Source organism: Odontesthes bonariensis, chromosome 20 (genome assembly GCF_027942865.1).
Source record: "Odontesthes bonariensis isolate fOdoBon6 chromosome 20, fOdoBon6.hap1, whole genome shotgun sequence".
NCBI lineage: Eukaryota > Metazoa > Chordata > Actinopteri > Atheriniformes > Atherinopsidae > Odontesthes > Odontesthes bonariensis.
The window spans coordinates 13,537,467-13,550,996 of record NC_134525.1 but is presented as its reverse complement, the minus strand read 5'-3'; the positions used below and the strand labels follow the sequence as shown (position 1 = coordinate 13,550,996).

Below are 13,530 nucleotides of genomic sequence, written 5' to 3'. Positions count from 1 at the left end.
GCCAGATGTTGAACAATTCCCTCAGTCTTTTGGCTAACATGAGAGACGTTGTCTTTCCGGTGGCTTGGCTGTATCAAAACATGCAATATTGTTTTTGTCGTGTGTTCACCTGCTATGTCAAAGCCAACAATAAGCTCTTTGTCCAACTTTATGTTTTCAAAAGAATCAAGGTGTCTGCAGACTTCTGACCCTTTGGATTTGTTGGTTGTGTTTTACTGGTTAAGTGCAAGTAAGGCCACATTTCCTGAAGCTCCCCGAAGAGAAAATATTTTTTTGAGTTTTTACAGCCAGAGGTTGAAGATCATCTCTTGCGGGTCTTTGGATCAACAAAGAATCATCTGTCTCAGAGAGGGAGTCTCTTATAAGTGTATCGCTTCTCTTTTGAATGGATGTACTCCCTGTGGACAGAATTGCGCAACACTGTAATCACAGTGTGGAACTACACATATTTATATTTTTTGGTGGCTCTGCATGGTAGAATAATTTAATTCATTTTAGCACGGTCAAAAGACAAGGGTTGCTCTGACAGTCTGCATTAGTTTTAAACACAGTACCATGTGTGAAGGCAACTGATCTGTCTATTTCCATGCTGCAAGCTCTTCCTCTCCTTTTTCCGCTTTCCCAGTTGTCCAGATGAAAAACAAAACGAGGGCTGATTAAAGAGAAACACGCTCAATTTGACGGCTGTCTCCATCAGGTTGGATGAAGTCATGACTACGCTACAAGCAGAGAGGACTTTCCAGAGAGCTGTCGGTTCAGCAGGCCAGCAGGTACTGGGAACAGACAAACACAAACACACTTAGCCGTGGGAATAACTACAGGATTTACAATCACTGTCCCCAGTACACCAGGCTGCTGCCACAACAAGACGCGCAATTTGTCCAGTGTAATACATTGGATTCATTTGTACCCATTTTACGGGATCATTTGCAGCGGTGATGAAAAAGGCAACTCTGACTCACATCTGACCATCGGCGTAGACGACCTACAGTCCATCTGTCGCCTTAACCAGCAGTGATGTTACACCTGAACTACGCTGACCTTATTTTTACAGGTAAAAGCAAAATGTTGACTGACTGCTCTTTTAACCAAGAGTCTATTTTCATAATATATCACCGTTTTATGGATGTCTCAATAAATTTACACCTTCAGTTATTATGAGAGCTGCGATTTCGTTCTCAAGAGGCAGCCGTTGGTGTGAAGGAAACTTCCACTGCCTGCCAAGGTAGCGCACTCAACTGTAACTTATTGGACCACTAGTTGACCAGTCTGGCTTTTTCTTGGAGTATCAGAGTTGAACAAATGTCTGTCTTTCAAAAGTCATTCTCTGGGAGCTAGACAACAAAATCAGACTGAATGTTTGCTTTACCCGCAGTATACAACTAAGTATCATACGCAGATAGGAAGTGATTCAAATCCAGCCATGTTTGTAAGTTGGGAAGTTGCTATTGTTTACAAAAAATACTTGACAAAAGAAAATGATTTTGAAACCTTGCCTGCAATTATTTAGCTTGATGCTAAATAATAAAGCTACCTCGAGATCATATGTTGATTAAACTGTTGTCTCAAAAATCACAAATAAGTAAGTAAGTAAAATTTATTTATATAGCACCTTTCTCAGACAGCAGTCACAAAGTGCTTCACAGGAAGGGCATCAGCGAGTACAATGTGGACATTTAAAAATACATTACAGCAACATACAGTCAATATCAGACCTAGCAGCAGTTGGGCTTGAATGCTTGTTTAAAAAAGTCAAGTTGGTTTTTAAAAGCATCGACAGAGATCACAAGTAAAGTGGTAATTCATTCCACATTCTTGGTCCAACAGCTTGGAAAAATCTGTCTCCTCGGGTCCTAAAGCAAGTGCGAGGGACCATCAATAGATGTTGCTCAGAGGATCTCAAGCTACAAGTTGAAGTATAAGACTTGGACCAAATCCCAAATGTAGGGAGGAGCCTGTCCATGCAATGCCCTGAATGTCAAAACCAAAATTCTATAGTTTATGCGGTAAAATACCGGGAGCCAGTGACGAGATATTAGGACTGGGGCAATGTGGGCTCTTCTGTCATAACAAGCTTTGTTATTTATCATGTTATCTTGAGAAATTTGCCTTTTGTTTTCTTATTTTTTTAGATGACAACTTATAGTACCTGCTACGATGAGATAGCAAGCTTTGTTTTCATAAGATTTCAAGAAGATTTCGGTGGGCTCTGAAATGACTGGTTCCTGTGTTAACACCTAATTTCACTGTTCAATGTAATTTAAATGGAACCTTGCAAGGACACATTGACAAAATTTATTAGCCAGTTATCTTGAGAAAACAAAAATAATACAAAATTACCCCTTATCACAGCAGAAAAGACTTCATTATGTCAAGATGATTAGAAATTTAGTCTGTGATCTCGAGATAATGATTATCAAATAGATTATTAAACTATCTAGGCTTCTGTCGAGGTTCTGGGTAGGGGTTTAGGTTTAGTAAACACAGTTGTTCACTGCATCTACAAATGCAAGTTAAAACCCTATACAAAATATATAAAGAAAAATATTAAATATGCATGATTCAGAGATGTGGTGGTACAATGGTTCAGGTGTGCATCTGTGTACTTTGCACGAGTTACTTGAACACCTGTGAAGGAACCATTAATGTACACTGTACAGGGTTGGAATCAATATATTCAGCCATGCACTGTTGCCTTTTTTGGAGGGGCCTTGCTTATTTCAGCAAGACAGTTCCAAATATTGGGCACACATTACAACTCCATCACTGCACAGCACGAGGCTCTGAGTACTAAACTGGCTTACCTGCAGTTGAGAACGAAACAAAGAAGACTTTTAAAAATGTTATATCAAGTGAGAATAGGAAAACATTTGACCTTACAGACTACAGCAGCTGGCCTCCTCAGCTGCAAAACTCTTAAGAGCTTTGTTCAAAATAAGAGAGGATGCAACACAGTGGCAAATGTTGTTTTAATGGTGTTCCATGCATCAAAATAAGCATATTTTTTTCAAAGACAATAAGGTTGCATTTAAGTGAGTCATACAACACTAGCATGGTGCAAAAAAAAAATGCATGCACATTTGTAGAAATGATCCAGTACATCTTCTTTAGTATACTTTTTGGCGTTATGGTATATAATTTGGGAAACGTACACGATCCCCTCCAGTAAAATCGTTTAACAAATTCAAATTTCACTCATTTGAATCTGTCACGTTGAAAAGGGTTACAAAAGCGCTTCGCCGGCTGCCACAGATCTGCACAACATTGTGACTCTATACCCTCATGCAACTTCAGTGAGCCCCACCAGCTTGCGTCGCATCCAGAGTCCACGTTCCTTTAAACAGAGGCTGCAGAGGGGCGTGCTTGTTGAAAGTCGGTCCTTTCTCGTCAGCAGGGGCACTTTCCACCGACCGAGATTCACCATGGCTTCTGCACTGAGTTCGCCTTTTATGCTGTATTTTATCTATTTGTCGTTACTGTTTGCTGGTGTGTTTTGCGACGACGATGCAGAAGAAGACGAGCATGCCAAGCACACATATACGGTGGAGATGTTCAACGAGGCGATACCCACTGCACCCCACTTTGTCATGTTTTACGCTCCATGGTAAGTGAACAGTTACCAAGTTCTTCCAAGTGACGTTAAATAAAATGCATAATAATAACCTTCACCTGTCTCGAGTTTACCTTCATTAAAACCGAAAAACAGGAAAACCCCTGCCTGTTCCAGAGTTAGTTTACCGGGGTATTAGCAAACAAGCTAGTTAGCACGCCAGCTAGCTGGCTACCTCGCGCATTCCTTTCATAAAACCGGTGCGGTTAGCTTAGCTGCTAACTAGCATAGCCAAATAGCAGCTTAACGGATTGAAGCACTTTGTGTACGTAAGCCTCAATGTTTATACTGCTCACGCTTTTCTTGCGTTGACAGTTATTTGGAAAAAAAAAATGCAGGTTATGTTCAACCGTCTGCATTGTACAGTCAATCATCCCAAGCCACACAGGATTAATATTTAGTAACAATTCAAAGTTTTAGACTGGGAACCTGTGCTTACGTGGCACGCACTGATTGACTAATGTTGTGTCAGTGGTTTCAAAACCGGGATTCACAGACCTCCAGAGATCCTGGATGATGTAATGCATATCTAAAACGGAGATGAGTTTACCCAGTCTTTTGCCTCCCACCTTGAAATGAGTCTGTTATGGATTATGTCACATAATAAGTTCATACAGTGCTTTTGTGTTCCTCCTAAATTGATCCCTGAACAGTAAAGAGTAAATTCTAATCTACAGTATTTTAAATCATGTTAGAGTTGGGTCAGAATCAAACACTGGACATGTTTCACCTCATCCCAAAGAGAGAAATGCAAGCACAGCTTGTTGTGATCTATAAATGTTATTTTCCCGCTCTTAACATAACCTTCAGAGTTTTCAGATGGTCAAGTCAAAATGCATCATGATGGATGGATGCTTTATAAAAAAAAAAAAAGTACCTCCCATTATTAGCTTGCTAGCTCATCGATCGCGTCACTCATTTTGATTTAACTTCTTCCACATTCAAAATAGACCATCATATACTCTTTGTGACTCGAGTGGAAAAATTCTCAAAATTTGTCTTTTGCAGTTTGGTTTGGACAAAAAAGGATGTATACAGCCAGATCCGAGCATGTTACAGTGTTTTTTTTTTTGTTTTTTTTTTAATTATTATTATTTTTTTAATTAACATTGCACACTGACGATGTGTACCACTGTGTCCAGGTGCGGCCATTGCCAGAGACTGCAGCCAACATGGAATGAACTGGCAGACAAATATAACAGCATGGATGAGCCCCCGGCATATGTGGTGAAAGTAGACTGCGTCCAGGACACGAAGTTCTGCTCCAACGATCACGGTATCAGAGGTTACCCTACGTAAGTGCTGGAGTAGCATCAACTTGCAAGCCTTAAATCTAGGCCCTATCAGTTTATTAGTTTCGGTTTGAGGTTTAGGTCAATTTGCAGACTTAGTCAACAGTGTGGTACGTTCTGAGAAAAGGTGCATTAGCTCAGCAGCAGTCCTGGGAGTAAACAGTGGGAGATGGTCGTACGAAATCTAGCTTCTGAAAACCGGACGAACACACCCAGATGATGCGGTTGGGAATCGACTCACTGCATGGATAGGTTCAAGTAGGCCCAAATGGGCCGAGGCGCTCTGTACGTGCTCCAAAGTTTCCCCCCTTTTCGCTTCTTTTTCTAAAGACTGTGTGTCAACTCGAGGCTTCTTTAAGCATTTTTGGACTGCCGCTCTGGTTAAAATCCCAGTTTTCTAACCCCCAGCATCATCTGACAAAATCACTATTCAAGTGACTTAAAGGTGTCTGTTCAGCTACGCTGGCATGTACAGTGATCTCCCACAGAGAAAGTTAGAAGATGCACAATGTCTTTAATACATAAGAGTTCAGAGGTCCCTTCACTGCAGTGTTCAGTACAAAAAAAACGTCGTACAACATGGAAGTACACAGCGGTTTTTATTACTGAATGACAGGTGTGACACATTGAGTTAAATATTCTGCCAGTATCTTAACGGTGGGTCCTCCTACGTCTTGAATGTTGCTGACTTCACACTGCACCTGCAAACACAGCAGTCTTTGAGGAATGATTTACAGAATGTCTCTGTTCTAAATACTACTGAGTCATTGAGTCTGGAAAGATTTTCTGCTGAATCATGTCACAAATCGGTGCAATTTAAAACCCTTTTTTTTTTTTTGTTTTGTTTGTTTATTATGTGTAGACTGAAGTTCTTTAAGCCTGACCAGGAAGCGGTTAAGTACCAGGGTCCCAGGGATCTACAGTCTCTGGAGACGTGGATGCTGAAGATCCTCCAGGAGGAGCCTTCGGTGAGTTATTTATTCATTTATCTGCTCAAAAATCCAAACGGGTAATGATTGTTATTAAAAAATGCTGCTCACACTTACTTTGTTGTCGTTTTCCCTCCAGGAACCAGAGAGCGAAAAGGAACCTCCTAAAGCCCCAGAACCTAAACAGGGCATGTATGAGCTCACTGGCCTCAGCTTCAAGGACCACATATCTAAAGGTAAAAGTGTTTAAATGTCCCATCAAATGGTAGTTGTAAGTCTCACAGGCTAAAAGGTTAAGCCCATCTCGTGTATTTCTGCAGCTGCATCCTGCCACAGCAGATGGGTAGTTTCTGTTTCGTTCCAGTTTTTGAATGTTCTGTCAGTTTTCAGCCACACTGAAAACTGAAATCCATCTGCATCCATCATGAGAGCTTGGAAACACCTCATTGCCTTGATTTACATAACTGACATTTCAACACAATCCACAGGGTCAGTTAGCACGAACCGACTGTAAAGCCCTCGTGTGCCGTCAACTCACCTTTCTGGGTTGTCAGAATACGAAAATAAACAGCGCTCATGATAACTGTCTGAGCGAAATTACGCCTCTCGGGCTCCGCTGGAGTTGAATATTTTGCTTTTGAGTGAAAATAAATGATTTCTTGTTTGCATATGAAAAAAGGCAGGATATGACAGACATTTTTTAACACGGTGTTTATAGGTCCCACCTTCACATCTCAGAAACAGCGGACAGGAAGAGGTGTATGTTTTCACTTGTTGAGTTCATAGTGGATCGACTTTTTTTGTTTTTTTACATTAGTCACATCAAAAATCTGAACCTGTAAACTTGAGTCTCAGATTAAAACACACCTGTGGGTATTTTTATGTTCTACGCATGTTTTTCTTTCCTTTTCAGTGTGTCATTTTCTTTCTTTTTTTGTGGATTTCCTGCATGTCCAGGTGCCCATTTTGTGAAGTTCTTTGCACCCTGGTGTGGCCACTGCAAAGCCATGGCACCGACCTGGGAACAGCTGGCAACCACCTTTGAGCACTCCGATGATGTAAAGATAGGAAAGGTGGGTCCCCCGGAGCGCCAACGTGCTCCCGAGCTCGTTTTTCTATATACATCGAATTTGAATAAAGTTAAACGACAGATAATGTGACATGTCTTTTTATTTCCTTAAAGTTGACCCCCACACGCACACTTTTTGTCACACTTACATGTTTATGGTCTGTTTGTGGCACACATTATCTTAAAAGCTTATATAACGATGTTGTAACGGAGTTATTTCTGCTCTTTTAGTGCGAGGCACTTTGCACTACTGTGGCAGTCATCCTGTTATCTGCCTGACGGAGCAGGATGTGTGTCATAAGACGAGCTACATGTTTGCATACTGAGGTGTTACACACCTCGCGGGGTCAGTGTTTGCATCGATGTCATTCCAGTTTAACAACACAAGTCCATTTGCTTACGCCCTAGGTGGACTGCACACAGCACTACGAGGTGTGCTCTGATAACGGCGTGAGGGGATATCCCACGCTGCTCTTCTTCAATAACGGACAGAAGGTATGGAACAAGTTCAGTTTTCCCAGAAGTTGGGCCCTCCTGTTTTACTGGTTACGACTGAGGATTTCACAGCTGCAACAGCCCACTTCTTAAGTAATTCAGAATGCTCCCTGCAGTAACATGAGCTGCAATAAAGCGCTGACTTATGGGTTTGATTGTGGCTTTTTTTGCAGACAGAACAGTACAAAGGAAAGAGAGACCTGGACTCTTTTAAAGACTTTGTGGACAATCAGCTGAAGGCTGCCCTCACTGAGGAGAAGGAGCAGGACCCAAGTGAGGAACAGGAAACAAACGAGATCCCCACTGAGGAGCCAGCCAAAGAGGAAGCAAAGGTGTGTGTGCTCAACAGACACACATCGTATATATGATGATGTTGCATTTGTGTGGCTTGTTTAAGATGCTAGTATGCATCCCAGTGTATCTGCTGGTGTTCAGAGATTTAACTGCAGCTGCACACAAACACGATCATTCATGGTTTCTATCGCACCTTATGGGGTTTAGACAACGGGAATCTAATCGTGAATTTAAGGTTTCCAGCTCATTCGTTCTTTGATGGGCACCTTTAGTGGCAAGCAGCATGAGCAGCTGCAAAGAGTTGCTCTCCCTGGGATGAACCGAACACCTGCCAACACAGTAGATCCCCCCAACTTGTTTCCCACCGAACCACTATTGTTGTGAGAACTTACCGCAACTGTTCATCTTCATCCACCTCCTTTATCAATGTGTTGTGTGTTTTGTAAATGACTTGCCAGGGGTTGCACATAGTTCATAAAGTCTCACCATCTCCTGTACAAAAATAAATGCTGCGCTGATGATTAGGCTAACCTGGATGATCACAATTCAAAGTGTACGTTCCTGTCTCCTCCCTGTCTGCAGTCCAGCGTGTTGGTCCTGACTGAGAGCACCTTTGATGAGACTGTAGCGAAGGGCTTCACCTTTATCAAATTCTACGCTCCATGGTAAGATCATCATTGCTGGATAAGGGGACAAATAACCCTGTGGAGATGTAAAATAACTGTTCTTGAATAAGTTGTGTTAATGGTTCTGTGTAAATTGCATCACCCCGATGAAGCCAAGTCCACTATCAAGTAGCATTTTTTTCTGTCTTCTGACCCTTTCCCAATACAACAAAGGAATCGTAAAACGGCGCAATATTAACGGAACTTTTGTGTTACTCTGCCATGTAGGTGCGGCCACTGCAAGAATCTCGCCCCGACATGGGAGGATCTTTCCAGTAAGGAGTTTCCGGGCCTCACTGATGTCAAGATTGCCAAAGTGGACTGCACTGTGGAGCGCACACTCTGCAACAAGTTCTCTGTAAGTGCGCCGGCACACTGCAACACCACATGCCCATAATATGGACACGTTTCCCTCCCTTTTTATTTCCACAAGATAAAGTGGGTTATACTGCACATGATAAACCTATGATGAGAATTTATTTCACAGCCATAAAATAATACAACTGCCATGTTGCTTTAATTAGAATAAATGCCACGGACTGAAATCCTAAAGGGTCGAGGAATGCTGGCAACACACTTTGAGCTTGCATTGTTAAGGTGTCACCCTTTAGAATTGGAGTGTGAGGTCAGAAACACTAACTCTGGACTCTAGAATTTACAGATGTCCCATAAAGCCCTCGCATGCAGGCAGAAGGTAGTTATGAAAGCACAATGGAAACCTTAAAGCCAAAGTATGTGAAGCGCTCATCCAAATGTTTTAAACACAGCACTGCACTTCCTCTAGTCCCCCCCCCCCCCCCATTATTTAGCAACATATTTAAAAATCAGGACTGCACATAAGGTGCGAGCGACAGATGTCAAACAAGAATTTCACGGTTTTGGCCTGGATTTCCACATCATTCGGGAATCTTTCTGAATACATTAACACTGCGAGCTACATTGGAATGAATTGGTTCTGAAGGATTCTAAAGCGTGTGGAGTTAAAGTGTTGTATCGTCTTTCCTCAGGTGCGGGGTTACCCCACATTGATCATCTTCAGAGCCGGTGAGCAGGGCGACGAGCATCACGGCGGGCGGGACTTGGAGAGCCTGCACAGCTTCGTAATGAGGCAGGCGAGAGACGAGCTGTAGAAACGGACAAGCCTGCGCTCACTCTCCACTCTACCTGCCCACACTGCATATCTGGCCAGTGGGACACCAGCAGACGCATCAATCTTTCTCTCTCCACTTGGCTTTTCTTCAGAAAGGAGTCGGCCAACGGCGGACCGACGCAGTCTGTTGTGTCTCCTGTGTTTTAAGGACAGAATAATTGAGCAGAGCGTTTTGAATGTGAACGTATTTCTCGTTGCTGTTGCCCCAAACCGACATCCTTCGGGGGTCGCGTTGGTCTTGGTTGGGTGCATCAGTGACGTCCGACAACCACTGCGAGGCTCTTCTCAATTGATAACCAAAAACTCTGTGCACAACAGCTTCTGCATGTTTAAAAAAGGAAGAAAAAAAAAAAAAGATAATCTGCCGTTTCTGACTATAGCCATTTGACTTTTTTCAATGCTGAATTTTTATACAACGGATCTGATCTTAAATTGTAAGCCATTAACGTAAAGGCACTATCACTCAAGACTGCAAAAGAAAACGTGAGGTTGAGTGTTAAGTTGTGAGCACTTCATGTCCACTCCGCCTGTGGCCTATCTGACTTAACTCTCAGGGACGCTCCCATGCAGACTCGGGGAAGAAGTGGCGATGGAGGCAGCGTTCTTATCACAGGAGTCCGGTGACGGCTTGTTGTTTTAAAAAAAGTTGTCTCTGACTCCTGTGATCTTAATCGGGCATCTTCCTCTACTCTTTCTAGCATTCAGAATCTCAGGCCTGGACCACGCTGCCCCCATTCTCTATCACTGAAGTTGCTCAGAATTGGTACCACTTCTGTTTAATAGGACGAGTCATCAAACTGCACTTTGCTCATTTGTAGTAGCTGTAAGTCTCTTTAAAACTGGACTGTCTTTTATTTATTTATATATATATATATATATATATAAATAAATAAAAATGCTAATGTCTATGAGCTCATGTTTGAGATCTCTTGATACCAGTAAACAAGGAGGTGGAATGAGCCATGATAGTTGGACCACTTTATGTCAGTACTGAGGAGCAGAGCCGTCAGGTGGGACTACCTATCATCACATCACCTTTTTGGGTTTTGTGGGTCGGTATCATTCGATCTTCCTGGTCCCACGAGGCCCGCAGAAGCTCCAGTCTGTGAGAACTTCACCAAGCACTTGAAACATCTGACAAAATAGATGCTCCGTAGGTGTGGTGTTCTGGTTTTTCTGGGGGGGAACCTAATCAAACTGAAGCCACCAATCAAGATATATCAGCTTTTGGGGATTCATCCGCCATAGGCTGAGAAAATTTCATTCGTCACGACGTGCAATTGCTTCCTTTTTTTCTTTTCTCTCTTCGGTGTGATAAACCACGGTGTAATAAACGCCATTCATCTGTACGGCCATGCCCGATCCAGTGCAGATGCTCTTTGACCCAGGTTATACAGGTTCAGGTTGCTGCGTGATGCAGGTCAACACTTTGTTTTCCAGCACAGGTACACAAACAGAGACACAGCAGCTTTTTTTTTTTTTTTCTTTTGGGTCAGTAACATTTTTTTATGGATAGCACACGGTCTAAAGTACTCCAGTGACGGAAGTTTGTTTTTCCTTTTCATCCATGGGTCGTGCACGACCCACAGATTTTGTACAAAAAGTGAATAATGGCAAGTTGTAACATGAGATTTCATAATAAATTTTTTCAAAAACAAGTTGTTTTTTTTGTTTTTTTTTTGGTTCTTGCATCTGTTAATGAAATGATATATTTTCCTCTTTTTTTTTTTTCTTCTTTTTAATAAAAGGTGCAATAAATAAGCGGAGAAATGTACAAGTATTTACAAAAACAGTTTTTTAACATAATCACAAATGTAAACAGCAGCTTACCAGAGGTATATTTTGTAATTTATGATCGGTTAGGCACGTAAGGTATTTTGATCGTTATGGGTATTAGTTTTTCATTCAAATATATTCTCTAAAACGAAACCAAAAAATTCCATGTCATTCAAGGCTCACAGCAACGCGCTCAGCTGGAAAGACCCTGGACACAAATCTCATAATTTCACCCTCAGGGCTGAAAAAGCAAAAGTGGGGGCTGGCTTCAGAAAGCTGACAGAAACCTTCCTGCTGGCCGCTTTGGACCGAATGTTTTCCCTCAATCTCTTGACGGGTTGTCATGGGCGGAACGGTTTGGTAGCTCAGCGAGCGCAGCAACATGGAAATGGACATCTGTGGCTTGTTGGAGGGATAGGGCCGTATTCTTCAGCTCTTTGGAGAAAAACACGAGTTCAGCCACAACATGCATCACGCTGAACCAGCCTGGTGAATCGCAGCTCAGCCTGAGCCTGGCAAATATTGACACGGAGCAGATTATTTGGAGCGGAGCACTGCTAAAATAGCCTGTGGTCAGCCTTTGGTTTAGTCCATATTATATTTAGGGAAAAGCAAATATGGCTTGAGAAGAAAATACAGTAGCAAAGAGGGAAGGAAATATGAATGTACTGACTCCAATGGATCATTCAGTTAGCATCAAATTGTTTGAATTAATATTTGCACTAAAAAAATAGGACTTGTATATTCAAATTTGACTTAAACCATTTATATGAATTTTCTGTCATATGAGCAGGTTACTGAATCAGCCTCACAGAGTCATCGGTTGCTGAGAAGCTTTTCATCGGTATTTGAACCTCTTCTTATAACTGATCCACATTGTTTTTTTCTTTTTTTCCTTCTTCTTTGTTGGAGAGGGGACAGGAGAGAAAGCAGCGTTCTGACTGGTCCAACAACAGTTCAGTTTAGCACTCACCCCCTCAGTGAGGGGTAGGTGCAGTAGCCTGTTAGGCATTTAAACACACTTCAATAAACATATGCTATACAAACTCAAACACAACCCCCCCCCTACACACACACACAGACACACACACACACACACAGTCATAGACTCAGTTGCAGACCCAAGAAGTGAAGGCTCCGGCCCACAGCTAACAGAAAAGCCAACTCAGCACTGCAAGAGAATGAAGCTGCCTGTAGATGCCAGCAGCCATCTTATCATTTCTGCACTGGTCCCCTCTTCGTAGCCTTATTAGCGATGTTAGAAGGTTGAAGGTAGAATTGTTTTCTGAGCTGTTCGGGATTACTGTCAAAGCGCTCTTCGATGATCTTTCAGGGCGGACGTTCCTTTAAGGCTGAGGAAAGCGGCGACTCCTCGAGGTCAACCTGATCCAACTTTCAGTGAAGCACAAGCGGCCCTCAGCGGCGTCAGTGGCAGCCGCAGGCGCGTACCACCATGTTTTTGTATTTCTTCAGTATGACGTTGGAGTTGTCGTCGAAGTAGAGCACTGAAATGGCGTGGAGTTTGGTGGGGGCGCAGCAGGGCTTTGGTACATTCTCGGGGTTCATCAGGTGCACCTGAAATCAAGGGATCACAGTTTCCACTCACTATCTGCATTCAAAATACGCCACACGCACTCCACTGCAAGCAGAATTTTCTTTTACAAGTTATTAGCGTCAGCGTCTTCCTGCACTTTTAATAAATAGATTTTAAAATGCACACAGTAAGGGTCAGAATATCCAGATTTTCACTTCCTGGGCTGATTTATTACACAAAAAGATAGATCTATTAGTGCTAATGACAGTTGAGACACTTTCAGTTAACTGCGCAGATGTTGACCTTTCGTCACATAATTTTAGCTCTGCTTAGTCCCGTCTTAAAAAATGAGCAGATGTATTTCTGAAGTAATTGGGATTTCGTCCCAATGCTGTGATTGGTCACTTTGACATCTTGCAGCACACTGCTGCAAAAATCCTTCATCCACAAGATGAGCTACATGCGCGCACACACTGACCCCTCTGGAGAAGGGAAACAGACCCCAAATGACTTCTCCCACATTGCGTCTGGAAAACACATACGTCCTGAGATGTGGCAAATGGTGAGTTGGTCTTACCAGCGTCTGCACGATGGCGTGATTGGTGGCATTCATGTGGGCATTTAGGGGGAAGGAACACTCTCCGTCACAGTAGTTGGCCGCGTAGCCTTCGGGCGCAATGATCCAGTCCTTAAGAGGCACACATGAAAGCATTTTG

General features: G+C 42.6%; 2 protein-coding genes across 2 annotated transcripts in view; one reads left to right on the top strand and one right to left on the bottom strand.

Moving 5' to 3' along the window:
* The first annotated feature begins 3,336 nt into the window (after positions 1-3,336).
* Positions 3,337-11,162, top strand: txndc5 (thioredoxin domain containing 5). Its single transcript, XM_075452261.1, has 10 exons — positions 3,337-3,604; positions 4,753-4,905; positions 5,765-5,870; positions 5,971-6,067; positions 6,789-6,904; positions 7,309-7,395; positions 7,569-7,727; positions 8,272-8,354; positions 8,583-8,712; positions 9,362-11,162. The coding sequence occupies exons 1-10, from the start codon at positions 3,423-3,425 to the stop codon at positions 9,482-9,484; spliced, it is 1,236 nt and encodes a 411-aa protein (XP_075308376.1). The 5' UTR covers positions 3,337-3,422; the 3' UTR covers positions 9,485-11,162.
* bmp6 (bone morphogenetic protein 6) overlaps positions 10,367-13,530 on the bottom strand; it is a 47,793-nt gene continuing 44,629 nt past the window's right edge. The window contains exons 6-7 of the mRNA XM_075452259.1: positions 13,392-13,502; positions 10,367-12,855 (exon numbers count right to left, since the gene is read on the bottom strand). Of these exons, the coding sequence (XP_075308374.1) occupies positions 12,706-12,855; positions 13,392-13,502 (261 nt within the window). The 3' untranslated portion in view covers positions 10,367-12,705. The remainder of the gene's footprint in view (positions 12,856-13,391; positions 13,503-13,530) is intronic.

What these genes read in the sequence shown, in the direction of transcription:
- txndc5 (XM_075452261.1), top strand. Translation starts at nt 3,423, where the DNA reads ATGGCTTCTGCACTGAGTTCGCCTTTTATGCTGTATTTTATCTATTTG. An exon ending in TCTTCAATAACGGACAGAAG is followed by an intron (nt 7,396 to 7,568) that starts GTATGGAACAAG and finishes CTTTTTTTGCAG; the next exon opens with ACAGAACAGTACAAAGGAAA. An exon ending in CACTCTGCAACAAGTTCTCT is followed by an intron (nt 8,713 to 9,361) that starts GTAAGTGCGCCG and finishes GTCTTTCCTCAG; the next exon opens with GTGCGGGGTTACCCCACATT.